The sequence below is a fragment of the Chinchilla lanigera genome, unplaced genomic scaffold, assembly GCF_000276665.1.
Source record: "Chinchilla lanigera isolate Chin_1 unplaced genomic scaffold, ChiLan1.0 scaffold00025, whole genome shotgun sequence".
Taxonomy (NCBI): domain Eukaryota; kingdom Metazoa; phylum Chordata; class Mammalia; order Rodentia; family Chinchillidae; genus Chinchilla; species Chinchilla lanigera.
In genome coordinates, this window is record NW_004955426.1 from 25,899,375 (window position 1) to 25,924,211 (window position 24,837).

The window sequence follows — 24,837 nt, forward strand, 5'->3', positions numbered from 1 at the left end:
TGTCCCTTGTCTTTTCCACCTTAGCCTTCAGACCCTGGGGATGCCCTTGCTCTAAAATACCATTTGCAGGTCCTTGAATGGGCCTTGTTTTCCTAACTCATCTGGGACTTTACATGTTTTCTTCCTTTTACTGGGAAGATCTTGTGTTTTTTTTTCTAATTTATAAAATTCCTGTTTGTCTTTCAAGGCTCACAATTCAGAAAATCTATCAGCTTTCTCAGCAAGAAAAGCAGTGGTACATTTATTTAATGAGTGCTTACTGAGATGGGGTCAGGGACTATGTTCAATGCTGGGTTAAGAGTTATGAATCAAACAGGCAGAGCGGCAGGGCTATTTCAACATAGTTGCCAGTGTAAGTTAGGATAACTGCAAGTATTCAGGGAAGCACCCAGAAGCCTTGTGGAGGGGTAGGGAATACCCGCTAGAAGGGTGAAAATAAATGTATAGATGAGGCAAAGGATGAGGAATTACCAGAAGGATGGAGAGAGAATAATGATCCAGAGAGAGATTAAGAATGGGCAAAGTCCCCGAAGAACATGGTCAGGGGAGAATGCAACATACCTCAAAGCATTTTAGTATGGCTGAAGTAGAGAATGTAAAGGGAGGAAAAAAAGAAACTGAAGCCTGAGAAGAAAGGGTACAAACTATGCAATGTCTTTCAAAACACTACATATGATACACAGTACCTGAAAGTTTTCCTTGGTACTGCTGCCCTGGCTGTCAGGTAGCTATCCTTTAGGTTCTTAACTTAGCACCTTGTATGCATCTCTACTGTATCCTCTGCAGTGTTTACTTCTTTACATGCTGCTGATGTTTGAAATCTATCTAACCCTGTGAAACGTGCCCTCCTCCTTTTTGTATCCAACTGTTGGGAATAGTTTACTTCAAAGTGCTTAAAAACATAAAATGAACGGATGAATAAATCAACAGAGTTTAGATGGATAGAAAGGGTATAAATAGGTTTTCTTTAAATGACAATAAATATAAACAGCAATATAAGTTGTTGTGACAGTTAATCTTGATGGAGGCTACTACAAAGCAGCTCTTAAATTAGGAGCAGGACTTAAATTAACCAACTGGTTTTTCAAATTTACTTGTGAGTCTGTCCAAAGCCTAGGCCGCTGGTCTGGACACAGGTAGTGGACTCATAGTAAGTGAAACTGTGAGTCACTAATCCCTTCTAAGGCCCGTAATGTTGGTGTCAGGATGACGCCAGAAAGCCTCAAAAGATAAAACAAGATCACAGCCAACGACACCTGAATCCAATTTTAACTAAAGACTATAGACTCAGGCATCTCACTCCTGGGTGAACTAAATACTTTACTTGGTGAAGTCCTTGAGTAGTTATGCCCTGACCTTCTTGAGTACTCCCCTCTTAAGTACTTCTGATAACTAAATAAATAAATATGGGCCACCCAGAAAAGGTCTTGGTCTTAGCCCTGAGAGAATCTAGAATTCTATGAGAGGGCTTTGATCCACCTGGAGCCCTGAAATCATTCCATTTGCCTCTTTTTATTTAGCCTTTGCCATACATTCATTCAGGAGATTGCAGACCTGATCAGCTCACAATAACTAAGGGATATTTATTAACCTGATAGCCTTGATGGTCAATGTATGTGGTTTGAAAGATTAGTAAAGCACTCTTCCAGGTGCGTCTGGGTGGCTAACAGAGGCATGACCCCAAGGATTACATCTTGTCCCTGGCCCCCTTCCTCTCTGGGGCTCTTCCGCTGCTCTCGGCTTCCTGGAGTTGAGTTGAACTGACTTCTTCTGCAATGCTCTTCCACCATGATAGTTTTGCCTTGAACCCAGACAACCACAGCCTAAAACCTCTGAAATATAAGCCATTTAAACCATTTTCTCCCTTAAATTGTGTATGTCAGGTATTTGATACCAGCAACAGAAAGCCAACTAATATAATTACATCATAAGAGAACACAGGTATTAGATGGTAAGTGCCAAAGTGAGTGGCAGTCCACTCTGAGGACGAAACTGCTGTGTGGTAAGGTAGTGTGAAACCTCTCTGTGACAAAAATGGAACTTTCCAGAAGCTTAAAGGATGGGTAGAATCTCTAGGGCTGGAAGGTGGAGTGGGAGATTTTGTAAGCAGAAGCCCTAAACTTGTAAGAATGAGGGAAGGATATACAGGAGGGAAAAGGCTTACTTAAGAGAAGGGGAAGATCAGACAGGGAAAGAATGTTGCTGGAATTATCCTTCTCAAGCTACTACTTTAGTTAAGAAAATAAGATCAAAGGCTATTCTGTCCTATTTCCAAATCAGCAGATCCTCTTAATAAGCTCTTTCCATAGTTTTTGGGATATTCCACAAATGGCGAAGACTTCAAGAATAAATGCTGAGATACAACACTATCATTTCTAGCATACTATGGTTGATTCATTGTGTCAATTTGAGAAGTTTAGAAGCTTAAATAACTAACTCAGCAGGGAGCCAAGGTCCAAACTTTGTAAACATCCTGAGCCCGTGCAAGAGGAGGGCAGGGAGATGGTGTGAGTGCTATACTCACCCTGGGCAGATAGCCTGCTTACAATACAAGGGAGGAAAAGAGGCTTGTTCTCCCTCCTTTTTGCTCTTGCTGCTTTTTCTGTCTTCTACCTCCATGAGCTTTTGCTCCTGTGCCATGCCACCCTGCCTTGGCAGCCAGCTGATTATGAGCTGAAATCTCCACAAACTGTGAGGTAAATAAACCTTTCCTTCCTTAACTTTGGGTGTCAGGTATTTTGTCTCAGCAATAAGAGAAAAGTAACTAAGCCATAGCACTTGTTCTTCTCGATAAGTCACATTTAAGGAACTCCACACAAATAATTTTGAGGAGGCACCAAAGGATAGAACTTTGCTTAAAATGTGGCTTTTGAACCTAACCCACTTTAAAGGCCTGCTCTAGGTTGCTTTAGGGTTAATGAATTAGATTACTATAAGATATTACTGCTAGGGCCCTTGGCAAAAGGAGATGAAGACAAAAAGAAGAGAAAAACCCACAATATGGGTAATTCTGTTTTGTGGTTTCATCAAGATACTGAATCAAGAAAATGCCTCCTTCCCACTGACTTATAGGAATTATGACACACCAACATCCTGAATTCAAATCTGAGCTGGAAATGTAACTGTAGACAGCTGCCCACAGTGCTCCTCTCATCTGAGCAGCTTCCGGGTATAACACTGGTCAACACATTCTATCTCAGAAAAAAACCCAGAGAGGCCCTAAAATGTCAGTGTGTTAAGGCAGAAAACATACAAGAAACAGTAAGTTTCTTCGCTCACTGTGGAGACTATACTGCAATTTACAGCTGCATGATTAAAAGTCAATTTTGACTGAGTTTTCTAACTTGAAACCCTGCAGTTTATACTCATGATTCAGGAAAGCAAAGCAAAAATTAAGAATACATATATATATTCTGTACATATATATATCATCCAGTTTGATATTTTAACAGTCAAAACCAGAAGGATCAATGAAACACTCTTTGATTATATCACAATGTCAAAGTTACCAAGGATAGTTCAATTGTTTCGTGTATATGTATATTTCCAGAGTTGCACATGAAAAATTCTACATTTAGAAACATTAAATTGATGAACTTTCTTATTCATTCTACTCACAAACTAAATTACTCCTATGACTACTGACATAATACACTTTCATAAGGTAATAAAAATTCTAAAATGCCTTTCAAAAAAGCAGTGGTAGGTATTAGAGGAAATAAAAGAGAAAGGCACTTTACCTTTTCTGTAATAATGCGGTTGACACATTGCTTTCCAGTTAGTGGTAGTGTACATTTCTCCATGATTTTATGTGCATTTCCCTGTTTTAAAGAAAAAAAGAACCATCAAAAACAGTAGTTAGGGAGCAATTCTTATTTAGAATAGGTGTATGTATAGATAGCAACTATCATAAAAATTGTCTTCAAAATACACTTATTTCAACATTTTGTAGTCATCTTTCTACTCTTTCTGGAGGTAGTTTCTGTCCCTGAAAATAATTTAGGGAGGAGGCCAAGAGAACAGCCAAGGTATACATGTTTTATCTGAGAAATGCCAGCCCACATATCTGACCTCTCAAGTCTCTTAATCTCGCATAACCTGATGTAAAATTTCACTTCTAATATCCTGCTTAGTTTTCCTTCCAGAGAATAATTCTGAAAAATATGACCAGCTCTCCAAGGAAAGGAAACATATGTAGAACACAAATGCCAAAGTTCCCTTGAAAAACTACAGAAAATTAATTTTGTTATAAAAACAGATACACAGAAACAGCAATGCCTTGTCTTCCTTAATTGGAAATATATTTCAAGTTTTTAAAGCACTCTGTTCTATGTATTTTCTTTTGATAGTCACATTTTAAATATTACGTTCACTGTTAGGTTTTCAGCGCGGAAGAAGAAACAAACAAAAGGGCAAGAAGGGATTTACTCCGGACCCTGAGAGGAGAGGACTGCATGCAGCACAGGGCTCCTCCAGGGTAGACAAAGGAGGCTGAGGGTTTATGAGGACCCTGGCTAGAGTACGAGCTTGAGAGGCGGGCTCAGTGACCCGTTAGGAGCTGATTGGGACTTCCCTTGCACACGCCCAGGAAGGGTAAGAGGAAGTCCCCTTCAGGGCCGGGCAGGAACCTGTCATTCACCATGCTATTTATTTCTTGATTAATCAGATTTAGACATTACTGTTTTCATTGTGGTAGATGAATACTTAATTCCCCTATAAACATCACCCCAAGCCTGCCTTTATCATTTTCAACTCTCCTAGTGTGGACATGTCACACTTGGTAGTTAATTCCATGGTCAGAATTTACATTTTTCCTTAGGTATACCATGGCGAAGAAGGGTAGATAGAAGGGTTCTGGTCTCCATATCTTGCTACAGTTGTGGCAACAGCCTAGAACTGCCAAATAGAAAACACTAAATTAAGCATGCCTGTAATCTCAACTACTTGGGAGACACAGACAGAAGGATTGCAAGTTCCTGGCAAAGCTGGACAACTTAATGAGAATGTCTCAAAAAAAATTTTTTTAATCATTGTGGGATCTAATGATCATGTAAAACTGACCACTGCTGGACCCAGCAGTGTAGCATATTGTAATTATATATACTTTCTTCTATGTTCCTTCTAGAGTTCAGCTGAACTTCAGTAAAAGGCATGAGCTTGTCTATATGCACATTTTTTTCAGTTTCTTTTAGTCACAGTTCTCTTTCTGCAAACATAAAAGAAAAATTAAAAAAAGAAAACAGGGTTTTAGTCATTAACTTCCTCCCCTAACCCCACCCTACCCTCAATATAAAAGTGGCCCCAAGGGCAGGTGTGTGGAACACAACTGAAATATTAATTCTGATTATCTGATCTTCAAAACATTTTCTTAAGATTAAAAGTAAGCTCTCTTTTAAGTATCTTAAATATTCCCCTTAAAGTTGAAAGTGAACTCAGAATATTCTGGATCTTCTCTTATTAATGAATGCTTTTGTTTTGGCCTTTTAGATCTAAGTACAACATTGATATTATCTTTACCATTTCAAATTTCAGCAGTTTAAACATCAATTTATTGCCTAGTTTACACCTCTCCCCAAATGAGACCAACTGTATTGCCAGATGTGAACTTAAGATAACTAGGTTTAGTTAAGATTTTATTCCTTATAACCAGACTGCTTTGCAGCATACTAGTAATCTAAAGGCTCTAGTGTACTTAAGGGAGTGTAAGGCATAAAAGCCATCCAGTAGTTTTTGAATGAATGGATTCATGAAAGTATGAATAGGAAAAGAAAGCCTACTGGGAATCTTTGAGAGATTTTTTTTTTTTAAAGGGCAACTCTATCACTTTAATTCAGTCAAAAGTGGTGATAAATATATATAAAATAGACAGAAACTACCTTTAAAAACAAGTTCTATTCCTGCATCTTGGCCCGTAAGAAAACTTCACACTTAAAAAGAAAGCATCCCTTTTACTTCACTTTTAATCATCTATTTTACTTTCAAGATTTCAAGTTTTGCATGTCACATAAACCAAATTAAACAGCTGAAATTAATGGTGAATATTTGAATTTCTACAGTTGTCAGTTCTTCTTACATTTAATATAATTCAAATAAGGCATGTCACAATGAATTCCAAGGCTGACTTCAAACAAAGTGAATAATCTATAGGCCTCTGAAGAACATTTTCTGTAGGGAGCTCTTACTTTGTTCTCATTATTTGAGAGCAAGATCTACATCTGGTGTGAAAGCAACCACTTGGATTTTAATGAACAACCAACTCCACTCTAGAGGGAATCATGAATTTCAGCTGACAGCATTAACTGCACTCTACCAACAGAGACCTTTATAGACCATTTTCTGAATACATAATATACCATAGTGGTAAAGAGTGTGGGCTGGAGCCAAACACCCGTGTGTAACACTATTCATGCAAGATCCATGTGCTCATGCTTCCTTATCCACCTTAGTTACAGGGTCACTGCTAGGCTTAAATGAAATCCAACTGTCTAGCACTCAACAATAAATGTTAGCTGGTATAAATATAACTTACATTTAACATTACTGCAACCTACAATGGAATTCTTTATGAACTTTTAAATCCTTACATAAAATCTGACAGAAAATGGCCTAAACATAATTCCTGAGATCCACAAAACTAAATATATATAAACACAATATATACTTAGAGGCAACCATATGGCTTGCCTAGGAAACTGGCACCAAGTGTATTCTTGCAGTTAGAACAATGTAGCTAGATGATTCCATTCATATTTATCTCCAAGGCATAACAGAATCAAAAAGAGAGAAAATGGAATTCAGAAGGATTAAAAATGTCACAATTTCAGTATTCAACAATGGGTTCACTTTGAGGTCACAGTATGACTAACTCCCACTTTAGCACTCTATTCTAACCATGCTGGGCTGAGCCTCGCACTGTGCCATAGCAGCTGCATATATTCATGACTTACGAAGAAGGAACAATTGCTGAGTTCTTCACATTTAAAAATAAATCCTAATAAAGCGAGGCAGTATAGCAAAGAACACTGTGGGTAAAGTCCAAAGAGCAGAACTTTGCCCTTAATAGTCCTTTGTCTCTTAAGTTTTAGTTTTCTCTTCAGTTGCCTTCTTACTATGACAGTCAGATTAAATTACTGAAAACACAATAAACTAGAAGGGGTTGAATCCATGTACAAAAATCCAAGGTTACGAGGTCTTGATCATTATTACTCTGCTTCTTTTTTTTCCTTCACCAATATGAAATGTCAGAAAAGGCAGAGGAATAAAGTGTGGCATTAACAATGTTTCAACTAGTATTGAGGACTCCTGATTTCAACATGCTTTTATGTGTTAACATTATGATAACCTTAGTGAATACCTAAATCTGCCTCTTCCACCTGCTCCCCAAGTTTTCCTTTACGTGGTTCAATACATATAGACCTCCCATAGGAGTTTGAGTTCTTCACCATTTGATTTTTAAGTGGTTTAGGGTCTTGGTACTTTCTCTTATTTGCTTCATTGTGATCTCTAATTCTTTAGATGTCTGAATGAAATCCTGGCCCTACATTCTGTGATAATGAACAACTCTGGTTAAATGGTGATAAATCCCCCTGCTAACATAACAGTGAATTTCATAGTATCACAGTGCACTTAATCCCAAATAACCAGCTGTGTTTTTTCTATAACAGAATGGTTCTTGCATTTGATGTCAACATTTCATTCACCTGAGGCAACTGAGCATTTAAGACATTGCTTTAATGAAATTCATTTCACACTTACCTTTTCTGTTCAGCACTTCCTAACGTGGCTGCAGTGTTTTTTGCCTTTTAAGCACTTTTTTTGAGAAAGCCCTAATGATCAACTGCAGAGAACACAGGATTTCTTGGAGTTGGTTGTTTCTAAGTGAAGTAAGCTTTCAGGGTTTTGTTTATGTTTCCTGCTACCTGGAACACACACCATCTCACACCCTGTCACCTCAGATTCAACCCCCAACACACTTCCTTTTCTTTAGGACTTGGCTCAGTGTCAGCTGCCCTGAGGTAATCTTCTCCGATATCTATCTGGTGCCTTGCTCCCATGTCCCTGGTCCCGTTCTTCCTTTTCACACCCCAGAGGATGACCACCCACTACTCTGCAACAGACCCTGATTTGCTGAGCGCTGAGACCATTCAGCTTGGTAGCTATAGTGATGAGTAGAGCACTTGGAAAATCAGTGATCAACAAATGCTGTCAGAATATTACATTTCTGATTCTGAGAGTAGGAGCTATAAAATGCCACATGATGAAGTGTCTAGCGACCACGTGAGGCCGCTATCTGGTTCTCAGATGTGTACTAAGTGGCACACAACACTTTGGAGAGACAGGCAAAAGAATGATCAGAGGAAGAGGCAGGAGCACCTCAGGACTGCAGGAGGCTACATACAAACTTAAGAGGAGAGACAGAAACAAAATAAATTATAGTTATTTTACCTCTTCTACCTGTTCATTCCTAATCTCCAAGTGTTGTCATAATCCACTGATAGGAAGGACTATAAGGGCAGAATTTGCAAAAGAATGTTTAATACTTTGCCAAAAACAAGAAAGCCGATAGTATATCTCCCCCTTGACTTGCTGAAATATCAAAGGCCTCACAACCTTTATCCCTGGCTACTTCCTTCCCTCCATCCTTCTTAATGGTTATATAAGTGGAATATTTTCTATACACGCAAGTACCACACACAGATATAAAATACCAGGGAACACTATATATTACAAAATACATGACTGTAGCTTCACTGTGATGATCAATATGGTGCATAGAAAAGAAAAACATAAGTTGTTGAATAAAGACAATCAAGATACACAAGATACAGAACAGGAAGATTACTCACACAGAGTTTATCCTCACCGGCTAAGTTTGGCCTTTATATAGCACCTGCTCAGCAGAGATTCCAGTGATCCACACAGAACTTCAATTGAGAGCCCAGCTGATGTAGAGAACTTTTACAACTAGATATGATCTTTATATGTGGATGCAGTAAGGGCCTGAGGTTACAGGCACAGTTTTAAGGGAAATACTAGGCAAATGAGACAATGGATATAAAAAAATTTCAGATTTTTTGAGATTTTCAAATAGATCTGTTTTTCTTCAATATAAAACAAAATAAATTATCATCATACAGAGGATTTCGTTTCTCTGTGAAGTTTTCTTCCTGTTATCCCTGACCTCCAGGAACAAGGAATTATTTTCTTTCTACTCATGAGTTGGTGTGGGACCTTAAAAGGCTTTTCTTGGCACTAGTTTTCTTTCCATTTTAAAAAGTGTGGATAGTCATGCACATAAACTCAAAGTTTAAGTAGAACTTAAAGGTACTAGCTTAGTTAAATTCTGTAACCTATGTTTGAGATTTACTGGCTTTTGAAACGTTATATCTTTTCTTTGTACATGGTAACATCTTGTTTTTTGCAAGGATTTCCATTATAAAGAAAAAATAAAAAAGCAAAATGTGAGAATTTCTACTTTTTCTATTTTGGTGGTACTGGAGTCTGTAGCCAGTGCCATGTCCATGCTAAATACATGCTCTACCATTCAGCCATACCTCCAGCCCCCTAAATTTCTCTGTTAAGATATTTTTTCCAAACAAATTCTGGCACATGATTGGCCTAACTATATATTAAAATTATAACAGAATGATAAACTTTTAGGAATGAAAAGAAATCAAACCAGCTGAAATTATTGTCAATTATATATTATTCTAACAAAGGAATACTTTAGTATACTTTTTAGTGTTGTTGAAAATTACCTCAGGAATTTTCCCAAAGAAAGGATATTTTAAAGAAACTTTTGCATTTATTAGATTTCATAGCACATTTGGTCTAACATATAATTATAGAACTTCTAATAATTTCTATAATTCCTCTTCATAAAAAGTAAAACAAGATAAAATAACATTCAAGATTTCTATGAGACATGTGCCACCAGATAGATTACAATAAATCAGAAAATTATTTACAAAATTCATAACAATATCATTATGATTCCTTTTATCCCTTCAGAATCCAGACTTCCTACTGAAATAAAATTTAAACCTGTTTTAGGAATGGAGGTCCCATTTATGTTCTCAAAAATAGGTTTCCAGGCTTTGCTTGTTTACAATAAATGACAAGTGTGATTGAATTTCTTTGCTTTTGTGCCCTGAAAGTTATACTCTTAGGAATACATTTCCCATACTCAACATTGAGAATAAAATATTTGCTCTTTGTTATTAGGAGTGACAGTATTTGCTATAGAAAAATTTAACAAAAGAAAAAAGAGGTCTGGAGGCATGATACCCAGACTTTGTTTGGTTTTGTGTTACATTTTTTAATCCACTTTTACCAGAATGCTATATCTCTAAGGAAACAGTTTGTTGTTAGAAGAGAAATAACAAGATCTATGTCATGAAAGTATTATAATGATAAAATGGAAATAATAAACATGCAATAGTTTGAAAAAGGTTAAAAGTACTACATATGTTTAAATATCATTATTATCAGAAGTATAAGTCAATTCAAGATTTTACGGAGCCTCACTACCTCAGGTACCTTTCTACTCAGTCCTTGTAACAGACAGAGAGAGCTGCTGTACACTTGGAGCTTCTCATATTCCAGGGAAATGTGGGTGAAAGGCCATGAGGACAGTGAAAGTTTCTCCGTATTCTGGGCCTAAGTGTAGTGAGGGAGTGAAACATGGAGTCATCTGGGGAAAAGCACTGCAGCACAGAGAATAACAAGTGTAATGGCCTTCAGGCAGGATTATGCTTAGAATGTTCCAGAAACTTTCAGGGAAAGTGTATGGTTGAAGATAAATGGGTATGAGGGAGAATGATAACAGAATCAGAGAGATAGGAGAGTGAAGTCAAACCATGTAAGACAGTAGTAAAGTCTTTGGTCTTGAATCCAAGTGACACAGGAAGCCACTGAGGACCTCTGAGCTGAGGAAAAAATGACACAGTCCCATTTACATTTGTAAAACTTTGGCCACTGTATAAAAGCAGACTGTGTGTGTGCACACATGCATGTGCATATGGCCATGTGTGTATTTTCCCCCTAACCCTTCTCCCTCTGTTCTCCGACAACAAGGACCAAACTGTAAATCCCTCCACAACCCTGTCCTCCTGGTCCCATTGCCCCAGCTCCATTTCTTGCAATACTTTAGCACCTGCCATCTGTTAAACTGTGGCCAGCCTTCAGATCTCCCTGCAAATGCTCCATATATCCCACAAGAAGCTCTTAGTTGCTCTTCCACAGTGGAACTTGGTGTTCAATTACACACTTTCTCCAGACTACTCTGAGCTGCCTGAAAATAAATGATCATGTCTCTCCATCATTTCTTTTTTTGCTCAGACCCTTTCATAGTACCTGGTACAGAGTACGTCTACCTAAATGTTTCATGGTGGCACAAACAAGTAAACTAACATGCCAATATTAAGATACAGTAATTCTACCAAACTGGAAGACAAAGCCCCAAGGACTATTCCTTTCTAGAGGACAGGAAGAAGGTATTAGCCAAAAATGTACAAAACATTAGATCATTTATTTGATTTTTCTGGAGGTAGGAGTGAGACAGGAAAAATGAGTAAGGGAACAGAATGTAGAATCCCTTAAGAATAGTAGCAGCAGACACACTGTGGAGATCCCAGCAGAAAGGAAGTTCTGAAGAAACGGATTAGGCGGCAGCTGGGGAGCTGATCACAAAAGGCAGTTGGGATAAGATGAACTGAGCAATGGTGACTTTATCAAAATATTTTAAATAAGAACCACGTGATCCAGCTTTAGTTTTAGATTGAACATACCATCAGTGGTGGGTTTTACCACCAAGGTGAGTCCAGCAGTTAGAGGACCTTTGGGACACTCCAGTTGTGATCGATGTAGCTATGACAAGGGCCTAAGCAGAGTAGAAATAAATAGGAAGTAGACTACAGGAGTGCTATGGATGCAATATTTACTGTGCTGGCTGTAGACAGGGGTTCACACAGGGCGCCTGAACACAGAGGCTGAGACAGAGGCAGCATTTCTTTAACTGCGCAAAATGGGGAAAATTTCACTTAATGGAAATAATAACGTCACTTGTGGATGTGATGCATTTGAGGTGGCTCTGGAACAACCAAGTAGGGTTGTCTGGCAGGGAGTCAGAAATATAATTCTAGAGCTCCTCATGTGGGGGAGAAAAGGACTCAGAACCACTACCTGAGAAATATTTGGTCCTGAAAACCTGGATGGCACTCAAGTAAGTGCAGCAGGTAAAACGAGCAGAGATCCAAGGACGGAGTCCAGGCAGGAACCTGTAAAGAAGAGGATGGCACATATACTGACCCAGGTTGGTGGGGCAGTTCTACACCCCTCAGGACACAACTTACAACTCTGGGGCCAAGACTACTGCTACTTATCAGATAGAATGAGATCAAAGAAAGTCCAATGTAATGGACTTAATCATTATGGACATGACTTAGAAATGACAGATACTGAAACTGTTAAAATCCCATTGAAATAAGCCTGTTGGGGTCAATGTATCTACATGCAGGAGAAGCTGGGAAATGTCACTGGGCTACTACATGCCAGACAAAATCTGGAAGATTCTAATACAAAATGAAAGAAAGGTAAGCACTAGGGGCAAAATTATATTTTCAGACTGTTTTCTTGCAAGCAAAAAGATATGTTTGCTCACCAAAGCAGAGACCATTGGCCAGGGAAAACGAACACAAAGAAAGGGATAATTCTGAAACCTGAAGCTTCATGACCAGAGAGGATGTGAGCGGGACCTGTGTAGAGGTAGCTTGGTGAGAACGTGGCAGGAGATGAACACAGGCAGACCCCAGATGAATCAAACTCCCACTTAACCAGAGGAGCTTCTGCCAGCCTATAGCCTGATCCTCCTCACAGGACCACCCAGAAGCTGTGACTAAGTCTGTGTTACATTAAGCATAACACCTCCACCTGTGATAACCAGCACTGTTATTCTTTTCCTTCCAAGTTTTCACGTTGGAAGCTGGGATATGCCAGTGATGAAAAGTAGTCAGACACCAACACAAAACAAAACTCAAAACTGTCTACTTCCTCATTTTTCCTGGGGCCCAGATATTTCAGCCTCAGTGAAAATATCCTTAAGCATCATCTGATGTCTGTGTCTGGCAAACACCCCAGAGGCCATCAGAAGCCAGGAGTCACTCAAGAGCAGTAGGCAACCAAATTTCAGGATCCAGAAGGACCTGGCCCCTGACATAAAGAAAACAGCTGGCTGCAAAAGTTTGCAAAGAAATAGTCATTTCTCTGATTAAAGCAATAACCAATGCTGTTTTTATAACACCTGTAACCCTACAGATGACAAAAAGGAGTGAAAGAAAGTCACTTCTGAAAAACCAATGGATAGATGTACCTACATATGGAAAACGATTCAGCACCCTGGGAATACAAGATTATATTTCTTTTCTCAGGTTTTAATCCTTCATTTCAAACGTTTCACTTTCATGCCTTATAGACATAGGAGGGTTAGTGCCCTTAGATGTTCCTTGATCATAAGGCAGTGAGAGTCCTGGCATGTGCAAAAGAACAAGTCACAACATGCAGAGGTTGCCACAAGCGAAGAGCTCCCACTCTCTGCCTCTCTTCCAGCCCTTACCAACCTGGAACTAGAATAAAAGATGCAGGAAAGACATGGTGAGGTCCCTACATCACCTTCAGCCAGGCTGGTTACAGATCCAGGTGGGCAATACCAAGCAGCAACCATGCACCATAGAACTATAGGTAAGATGTGAAGGTGCTAAGAAGAGACACTCTGTTGGTAAACTTTCAAGGTTATCTAACTATTAAGGATGAACAAATCATTATAATTATCATAATCACAAGTATTTTTATTGGTTTGTTCAAATGAAAGTATCTAGAGAAAAATATCTCACTCCCGTTCTAGTTTAAAAAATTCTAATTTCCTCAGTGAAAGGAAAAAAAAAATGAAAAGTTAAGTGATTCTGTTACTGTAGAAAGCTGTCCTAAAGGATTTCTAGACAGCAGTTTGAAAAGTCATTTATTTTCCTCTATCAGAAATTCCAGCTGAGGAGAAAGAAAAGACTTGAGAGAGAGGGAAAGAAGGAGAGAGAAAGAGAGGAAGCAAAAGAGGGAGAAGGAGAAGGGAGAGGAGAAGAGGAGAGGAGGGGAGGGGAGGGGAGAAGAGGGAAGGGGAGAGGGAGTGGGGACAGAGGGAGAAAGCAGGGAGGTAGAGGGGAGAGAGATTTTGCTAAATATGGGTATAATGTTTTGAATGTCAATGCAGAAAAATTCCAAAATATGCCAAGCTTCAGTGCCTATGCCTCAATATTAAAGTAACAACAAAAGGGAAATTAAAGTTTTCTCCAAATAGATATCATGTTCCAGAAAAGATTTAGATTTGATTTGCATGCTTGCATCCTTTTGCCTCTGAAATATATTTTGGATGCTTTTTGCAAGGCATCTCTCAGAAATCACCTGTGTTGGTTCCATTTGTATTGTTCCACATTTATGCACCACTGCTCACTTCCCACTGTTTACTAAACAATTTATGATAATTTATACTTATTGAGTTTTCACAGCAGAATCATTTCATAGCACACATCACTATAACAGAACTCCCCCAGGGGAACCAAGCAAAGTACAAATCCTCCAGCTCCATGCTCATAGACAATGCTGCATCACTAAATAAAAACAGGACAAATGTACCACTGTTTCACCTCAAATTAGCAGGTCTCAACATGAGAACCAATGAATTTAAAAACTAAGAATGACAATAAATAAAGGAAAATGAACAAATGACATAAAAAGAAGAAGATACAACCAATATCAACTTTTCAAGTTAGCAGAAGCCAAAGGATTCAGGCAGGAAAGTGATCAGTTAGTACAAGACACTAATTTATGAATAAAGAAGAAAGACTCCATTGCTACAGACACCTCAGTCTAATCTCAGTTCCACTAGGTACCCAGCCTCAGGCAAATGACTTAATCTCTCTAAAGCTCTTTTTATAGAAACACAAAAATACCTATAGCAAGCTTATGGGCTTGTACACTCAGGTTGCTTAGTCTCTTGCAGACACACAGTAAAAGCTCAATAAATGGCAAGATGGAAGAGGAAGAAGAGGAAGAGAAAGAAGTTGAAAATCAGCTTCATGAGATCAGTCATTTTTATCCAGTTTTGGTCACTGCTAAAGCATAGCGGCTCTTAGCACATGATAGACATTCAATAAATAATCGAATTCTCAAAATAAAATACAACACCTTTCTGAGTAAGAACGCTTGCTATCACCATTTTACCCATGTGAACACGTCTAGAAATGCCATCTTCCACCCCTGCTAAGAAGTCATATTGCCTATATGAAGGTAACTGCTGTTAAAGCCCACATTTTGTTGTATTTTTCATTTTGCAGAAAGTGAGCAACTATAATCATTTTAAAACTTGAATTAATTACATCTCTCCCAATACATTTTCACTACCTTTAGAGACACTACAGCCTTTACTTTTAATGTGTATGCAAAACAGATATTCAAAGAATACCCTGATATTTGGCTCCATACAAAGTAAAACCATTTAGCCAAAGAATAATGAATAACTACCCTTATTATTACCTTTCTCTCTAAAATATAAGTGCTATCACCTTGAATGAGCAAGAGAAAACAATACAAAATTACAATCAGGTGACCTTATGTACATGATTTTGGTGTACTGTGAATTTCCAAAAGCTGCATTTCCAGAGCAGAGGACACTTTACCTTTGCAGAGTGCTCCATGGTGACCACAACTTTGGTTTTGGCACTGGACACTAAATCCATAGCACCTCCCATTCCTTTCACCATCTTACCCTGGAAAACAGAAGCCGAAAATATGTACTTTTACGTCTTTCACTTCAGTCAAATATGGGAGAGTAAAATTAACTTGTGGATAACTTATTGGAATAATAAGGAAACCTCATTAAACTTCACTGTTTAGTACTTGAAGTTTTACAATTTAATAATGACAAGGCTCAGGGTAAATATTATGATGTCATTTTTATTAAGTGGCTAATATAATTTTGTTGAAGACCTATTAGCAGTAAGACAAAGTTCAGGATAAATGTGGATGAAAGACGAAGTTCAGGATAAATATTATGATGTCACTTTCATTAAGTGGTTAATATGATTTTGTTGGTGACCTATTAGAAATAAGAATTTTTCTAGAATTCTGGCAAAAATATCAGATTGAAATCCTAATACCACTGACATCCTCCACACCTTTCTTTTTAAACACATTGCAGACACCACTGAGTCTTCAACTATATACACTTTCTGAAGTGCTCTTGAATTTCCTACACATTGAAATGCCATTAAATAGGGGACCGAGGTGCTAGAGGTGCTTATCTAGTAATGATTAACATTACTTCTTTCTAACATTTGGCATTTATCTTGCTCTTGAAATAATAAAACAAAACAAAATTTGTAAGACCAGATTCCTGTTAAGCAAAATCAGAAAACAGAAGCTGAGTCTACAATCTTCTCACCATTACCATTCTATTTTTGCCCATCTGTCCATCCCCTCACTTATTACACATCTATCAACCACCTCTTATGTGCCATACACTTTGAAAACTTCCCATTGTCTATTCAGTCCTCTGGTCACAGAGTTGGAAAAGCTAATGTTTCCAGAGATAATGACATAAATTCTTACTCAAGTATACCAAAGAGAAGTGTCTTCTAACACTGAAACTTCCTTAAAATTTATTTACGTTTTTAACCTCAGTCATCTTGCTGATTTGACAGTGAACTCTTAGAAGTCTCTTTTCCCATAGTATCAGAGCTCTGAAAAGATTACCAAAGGCAATCAACACCTGATTTTAAAGCAGGTCTTGAATTCCATGATTTGGGGATATTTTAGAGGTTAAGGCAACATGACATGCAAGGGAATTAGATAAGCACTATAAAGGAAAAGAGAAAGTAGTCAGCATGCTCTGTGTTTAGGGCCTGCCACTGAATGAAATGGGGAGCATCTGGCAGCAAGTGGGAGGTGTGGAGGATACTAAGTGGGTCTGCTTTCAGACAGACAAGCTTGAAGTGAATCAGACTTTATGAAAATGTGAAATTTTAAACTTCTCTAAAGCAATGTCTTCATCCTTTGCCAACTGCAACTTTAGTAAACTGTGCATCAAGTCATAACATTTCTGTAGAGAATCCTGATACCCTTATGCTACAAAATATGGGTAAGTCAGAGATGAAAACAACGACTGTCTATCATAAATTCCAAAGCTAAACAAACCCAGCGAGTGTGCTGAAAAGTTCCTTTAAAAATTCCAGGATTTAGAGTTTATCACAGACAAATTATGTCCCCTATGACACAGTGATTATATAGGTAAAAAATCATGATAACTTCTAGCAGGAAGCTTGTCTAATTTTGAAATATCTAATGTGGAAATTTTAAATCACTGTCAATTAGTTAAGAAATACTTACAGAGCACCTACTACATAAAAAACACTGTGCTGCCAGGAATATATGGCCCTATAATACGTGATGGAAGGACCATTTCTGTTTTTGCTTGAAAAAGAACACTCGCATGAGCTCAGTGTAAATGAATAGCCTTCACTGTTCAAAGATTCAAGCAGTTTGATGTTTCCTCCCCCAAAGCACACACCTTAAATTCTGAAGTACCACTCTGATAGTGAAATGTATGTTTTTAAGCACGAAAAATGCAAAAAATTAGAATAAAACACTTGAGATCTATTCTGTCAATCCACTATGCAGCAACAGCAAATCAAGTCTTTTCTTAAATTTGAATTCATTATTTTAAACCAGACATAAGAATGTCTTATCATAGAGCTATGATAAGAGTTAATATACAGGAAATTGTACAGTTAATGTACAGGAAATTTAAGTTAATGTACAGGAAAGTATACAGTAAATAAAGCTTACAGAGGTACTCAATTATATCTTCATCTGATAAATTCACCTAAATGCCACGTATGACTACTGCTACACTAGAGATCATCAAAGTAGAGTCTTTTCTCCAAAAAGCTAATTGTCTGGGGAAGGGAAATCATCCATTAATAATAAGAGCCTTGGACTAAACTTTTTTCTTCTGAAACAAGCAGTCCCCTCCTCTCCCTTATACACAATGTAGGGCTAAATTCATTTCCCCCTTGCCTTTGTCCAACTGTACCAGAGCAAATTTCAATCTTTTCTTTCCCTCCTTACCACTCCCTCCTCTCTCTTCTCTTTCTTTCTCTCTCTTTCATTCCATTATAGATATCTGAATGAGTGAACGGATGAATGAATTAAACTAACAGGTATGTTCAAGCCCAAGCAGAACACTGAGGATGTAACTGGTAACTATTAAAACTCTGATTTAACTATCTCTAGGGAAGCAGGGGTGGAAAGAGGGAAGCTCAGCAGGGCTTCACTAAGGGAAGATTTCAACAAACTAGTCTGGCAGGTGCAGAACAGCAATACTGTGAAAGAGAATATCAGTATCTCTTAAGGGGTAACAGTAAAACCTCTAAATATTTAGTTTACCTATTCTTTCAGTATGTACATTGTATTGGAAAAAGAAAATAAAATATTTAACTCCATTTCAATATCCAAAGGATTTCTGAAACAATCACTTACTAAAGGAAGATAGGCACTCTACTTATTGGCAGGAAAAAAAAAAAAAACATAACACATGCTCATCATTACCCTTTCAACCCATTCTACCAGACATTCTTTGGAACTGAACTACTTGCATTTCCTAGTTACAGGTGGCCACATACCTGGGCTCCATGCAATGGGAGAAAGGGAGCTGGTATTTGTGATGTCCAAACAGTGGCCTACTAAACTCTTTGGTATGTGGTCCTTCATGCTCTGTCACCTTCTGTACCCTGGATGCTGACAACCAAGGAAACGGGAAGGAGCATGAGTTTCTCTCATCCTGGGTTTTTAACTGACCACAAGTAAGAGCGTCTTTAATCAGAAGCACACTGCATTATCCTGTGAACTATTGAAATTGGAAGGCGTAGCTGTTATAGCAGGTAGTGTGACTAGTATAACAATTTGGGCCCCAAATGAGTTAGATGGGCTGGGGAGAATTCCATGTAGAAACCAGAGCTAAGTACTACAGCTGCACAATAGGGTGGGGAGCTGAGCAATGCTCTTAAGGGGACACTTAGTGCTCCCTGAGGAAGGCAACTATTCCAGATACTGTGCTGGGCATTGTAATCCAACTCTCTATCTAAATAGCTAACACTCCACTTGACATTTCCAGAGGTGCAGTATACCTACTTAGTGAATGCATAAGTGAATGGGATGGATTTGGAGATGACAGACACTACTAAAAGTTCAGGCAACAGCTGAAAAGCCAGATAATCCCTATTTCAACCTCATCTTCTTTCCCCAAATCTAACACACTATCCAACATACAAAACAAGAAACTGGTAAAACAGGGAGACTGAAAAGCTAAAAATATACCTTTAAACAAATCATAAGAGAGAAAGTGATACTGTACTTGGTGAAAAATAAGCCTCTAATGAAGAAGAGCTCCTGGCCATGACTGAAGAACAGGGCTAGGATGACACAAAGTGAGGCTTTCTTTAAAATCTCATCAGCAAACACACGTTTCTTGAAGGGTGAAACGTCAGTTCTGAAATGTACTCTAGCTAGGATAATGGGGAGATGATTGCTGAATGTTCAGCTCATAGCCAACTCATCTTTTTGCAGTTAAGGACTGACCCTGCTATCAGCATGAAAAGAATACTGTAACAACATGGGCTAGAAATGTGGCATGCTTCATTACAACACAGCCACACACTTTCTGAAAAAGACAGATTCAAGTATTATCCTCAGTTCACAAATATTTACTCAGTCTATGCAACTTAGGTACTAAAATAGGAATTGAAGAGGAAGATTTTCTGCCTTTTTCTAGAAAACAGATTTAAATTAAAATCAGTATTTCAATATACTTCACCTCCTTTGATCCCATTTACTCATGCCAAAACTTTAAGGAAACTGAAACTGTCAAGTCATCAAAGTACAAATACTAAATTATATCCCCAAAGGAATAGCTAGCAACTAAAAACCTCAATGCATCCAAGTACAAATATTAAATTACAGAACCCCAAAGAAATGGCAGTTGCAGTTCTGAACATTGGTGACAATTTAAGGATTTTAAGAAAAATAAAATAAATGCATTTGACAGTACTGCAAAATGCTACTTAAAGTAAAATATAAAACATCTTAAAAATTATCCTTGCCACTAACTTTTTCATTAGGACATAAATAACAATGGCTCATTTCCAAATTTGTTACCTCTCAATATTCTGGTGTTAAGAAAGGAACAATTTATAATACACAGAAATAATTTTTAAAGCATTTTTAAGTAACGCTATGTGTCACAGCAGAAAATGTAAATCGATTGGAAGTAAAAGGGAAAGATAGCAGTGGAGTGATTTATTAATAAAAGTGAGGCTGTTGCACAATATTCAACACCAGAACACGGAGTACCCACCTCAATCCAAATATAAGCCTCTCTATTTCTGACTGCCTCATTATTACAAAATGCGCTAGGAAGGAAAAGTTCCTCTTAACATGCTCCTAGCTAAGAGCAGAAGAGCAGCAAACTAACAAGGATAACAATAACATTTGTTTAAACACAAAGAAACAGGTTATTACTCCTTCTTTAGAGAAAATAAAAACATAATTTGCCTTAGTTTAGCAAAGTTAAACAAAGTTACATCACCTCTTTTTTTGGCTAGATTTTGTTTTCAAAGTGAAAAAGGAGATTTTCCTGTCATAGATTTCTCTGGACAAGTGAACTGTTCATGTAAACCAACTGATATGGAACTAGAAATATAATTATATTCTATGCTGCTAAGTTAAATTAGCAAAATTACTTATAATAAATACCAGTTATACATCAAAATCTAGGTTAAAAATAAGCATGTCACAAAAAGACAATGTAATAAACTTGATATTTCATTTTCATAAGCTCTCTGTTCCTGGTATCTCAGGGACCTGTTCTGTTACTTACCCCCTTGATCTAGCTCATTCCCTCCCGCCCTCCCTTTCTCCCTCTCTCCCTCCCCTCCCCTCTTCTTCCCTTCCCTTCCCTTTCCTTTTCACCTCTACCCTTCTCTTTATTACACAGAAACAGGAATCTGCTTTCTGCCCTGACTGTGCCTTTGAAGTGAGAGTTACACTAAATCAGTGCTCTAATAGTTAATTGTCAGATTGCGTGGACACCCTGGAATTGACTACATGCCTTTATTTCTGCACTGTTCTACTGCACTTCAGTGTGTTCCACTACTCCTTAAAACTGTCTGCTCACTGGCTTCCATGGCATAATCCTTTCCTGGTTCCTCCCATCTTTCTTAAGCCTTTCAGGCTCTTTCTTAACATTCTCTTCCCAAACAGCTTTAAATAAGCTGACCAAATCAAGAGCTTTGTCCTGTGTCTCTTGCTCTTGTCTCTACTTGTCCTCCAAGAGCAACTTCACCTATTCTTGGGATATAAACTGCCTCTACCTCTAACGACTCTAAAATGACATTTCTATCCAGATCTTCCCTCTGAGGGAAGATGTTTTACTTAGACTTCGATGTTTAAAAGCTTTGTAATCTCTCTGTGGCAGTTTGTTGACTCTCAAATCCTTCCCTCTTATTCTTGAATTCATAATTAGGCTTGGTTTTCCTGCCTTCCTAGAATTCAGGGTTGGTCATATAAATAAGTGCTGGCCAATGAAACACCAGAATATTGAGAGGTAACATTTTAATCAAGTGAATAGTCAGAATTGTAAAACTAATATATTTCTTTTTCTTTTCATTTTTTTTGTGGGGGGGTACTGGGAATCGAACTCAGGACCTTGTGCTTGCCACTGTGCCACTGAGCTATATCCCTGGCCCTATATTTCTTTTTCTAAAGTATAATCAATATGCAACCAAATTTTGTTGTTGTTTTCCTTACTGTTATAAATAAGGTATGTTGGATAGGTTATCTTCATTACAAGGTCAGACAGATAAGAACTCTGATCTATTTGGTGGGTTACTAAAACAGCCAAGAGAAAAATTGTGCTATTCCTAGCTCTGATTTGAAGGTATAGTTTCAGTTTTCATAGTCTATTCACTATACTGCAAAGAAGAAAACAAATACCAAAAAAGCTGGCTGAGCTCACCTTGCTTTCTCAGGCCTCCTTTAAAAGGAATCCACGAAAACAGCTTGAGCAGGTGTTTCAGAGCAGATATATGGGAATTTGTTTTCACTTAGAATAATTTAAGTGTTATCACACTATAAATAAGTTATTTAATTCAATGTATTAAATCCAACTAAGCACTGGAGCTTTCTGGTCCTCTACGTTTAACAGAAACAGAATAAGTTCTGTATTTATAATTCCAAGGTTATCTTTCCTTCCATTAGGTCATCAAGAGAAATTATACTAGAATCTTATGAAACTGCCAACATATGACCACTTATGATCTACAAATACAGGCATTCCATACGGTTGTTGCAATCAAATGGTTGAATGGTGGTATGGAGATAAAATACACCATTTACAATCAGCGAACTTTTTAAAGGGTTATGCTGTTTTTAAAGAGTTAAGCATCATGAAGACAACAGCTAAAATACTAATGCAAAGGTAACAATCATTTTTTGTATGCTCTCAATGCACTAACACATATCAGTTCCCTCAAGAACTCATTCCCAGTATGTCTTTTGCAGTAAGGAAATAGCCATTGACAAACACCTTTCTGATTCCTCAAAGAAAAAAGGTGTGGGTTTCTGGTTCCTCAGACAGTGCGAGAACTAAAGCTATGGGCAAAAACACACTTGCTCCATCACCTCCTCCCACCACCTGCAGAGCTCTAAAGAGCAGTTACAGATTTACTGCAGTTACACTGCCCTCTCTGATAGCTGGATTGAACTTTTATAGAGAGACACAGTGGATGAAAGAATGTTATTAAGGAATACATCAACATCAAAATCACTGCCAGTTTTTATTCACAGTAGAAAAGATAAAAGCACCAACCTCCATCCCGCCTCATCAACATTATGAAATGGGGGACCTCTCTTGGGTGGTGAATACTTGGAATAGTAGTCATGATTTGGTACATAAAAGGCAAGCTGGAGTTCACTGGATAGCATAGGCATTGTCCCTTAGTGTGAAGCTCTATGCTGTGTACAGGCCGTTCATTGGCATAACAGTACTATCTAGTACTTAAAACATAACTGCGGATAAAAGCATAATGTAGGAAATAACTTAAAAGTTAGAAAAAAACCTACTAAGGGTAACTGAAAGAGAGCATTCTATATATACTAAATGTAGGTGTCCCATTAACCAAGCACTGGATGGAAGAACACACAACCATTTTGATTGTACATTAAATTAATAATAACTATGCTTCAGATGTCCCCTGGATTCAGCTGATATCCTGGTTTAATGACGGCTAAACACCTCCTGGAGTTAACAGCAGTGAGCATTCATGACAGATTCACACCCATTCGTCTCTGCTGAAGAGCCCTTCAGCTTTTCTCTTCTGCGCAAGTCTTACTCTGTACAATGAGGACACAGTGCCTCTCAAAAATGAGGGCAGGTCTAACTCGGATTGCTGAGAAAACCCACTTTCAGGACTAGGAGAACCATGGGTTCCTAAGTAACACTGCTCCACACAGAATGGATCTGGGGCCTGTGTAAATATACTGAATTGCTTTCAGAGAAAAAAATAGGGGAACGGAAAACAGTGACTTAATGCTGAATGAACCTTGTAAATACAATCTTACCCAAGTGGTAGAGATTGGGGTCTATCACATGGATACCTTATATGGCCTCATCTGAGGTAAGATGATAACATTAGGACACTATGCCCATGTAGTATTCTTCATTTTAAATTGAATTTATTTTTAACTAGTATATAAAGACATAAAAATTATACATATTAATGTTTAAATCAAGTTAAAACTATCTCCTCCAAAAGTTATCATTTTCTTCATGGTGAAAACTTTCAAAAGCCTTCTTGTAGCTTTTTGAGATGTACAAAATTGTTATCTATAGTCAGCCTACCATGTAACAGCCCAACAGAACTCCGTGCTCCTGCTGTATGTACTTGTAACTTAGTACCCACTGACCTATCTCTCCTTGCTCCCTCTATTCTGGAACCACAATTCTACTCATAATCTGAGTTTAATTGTGAGAAAAACATCAGATAAAATCAGATTTGGAGAAATTATACAGGACAACTGGCCAATACTTCTCAAGATGGTCAAACACATGAAAAACAGGGAAAGACTGAGAAACTGGCAAGAACCAGAGAAAACTGGGCAGTATATAATGAGCATTTTGTGGCATTTGTCTCTTCTAGTTAGTCTATTAAAAATTTCCTAGAAAAAATGCAGTGTGGAGCCCTGAATAAGATCTTGGAACAGAAAGAGAACATTAATGGAAAAACATGAAATCCAAATATGGTCTGGGATTTAACTGATAGACGGACCAATGTGTTTTTTAGTTTTGACAAATATATCATGGTAATATAAGACTGTAACAATAGGGAAAATGGCTGAGGGGCATATGAAAACTTTCTGTACTATCTCTTCAATTCTCTGTGAACAAAGAATTTATCTAAAATTTTTAAAACTTTCTTTAAAAAATATTCAGTATGTAGTTTGTTCCTGTGGCTTTTGTTTTTCCATCAAAATGAAAACAGAGATTAGTGTTCAGATTTTCCTCTGCAAGAGCTTCCCCATACGACTCTAAGCCTGTGTGTAAAAGCTTTGTAAAACCTAACTCCAAGCCAAGAGAATTTACGGCAGGTAAGTGAATCTGTGTTTTCTATTGAACTATGATCTATTTTCTGGTAGTAAATAAATTTTAGCCCTTTACTGAATTGAATTTAGCACTTC

General features: G+C 37.8%; 1 protein-coding gene across 1 annotated transcript in view; it reads right to left on the bottom strand.

The window, feature by feature from the left end:
• Oxct1 (3-oxoacid CoA transferase 1) overlaps positions 1-24,837 on the bottom strand; it is a gene marked incomplete at its 5' end in the record, with an annotated part of 112,670 nt that overhangs the window by 13,857 nt on the left and 73,976 nt on the right. Inside the window, 2 exon segments of the mRNA XM_013514992.1 lie at positions 3,741-3,821; positions 15,726-15,815. Coding sequence (XP_013370446.1) covers positions 3,741-3,821; positions 15,726-15,815 — 171 coding nt within the window.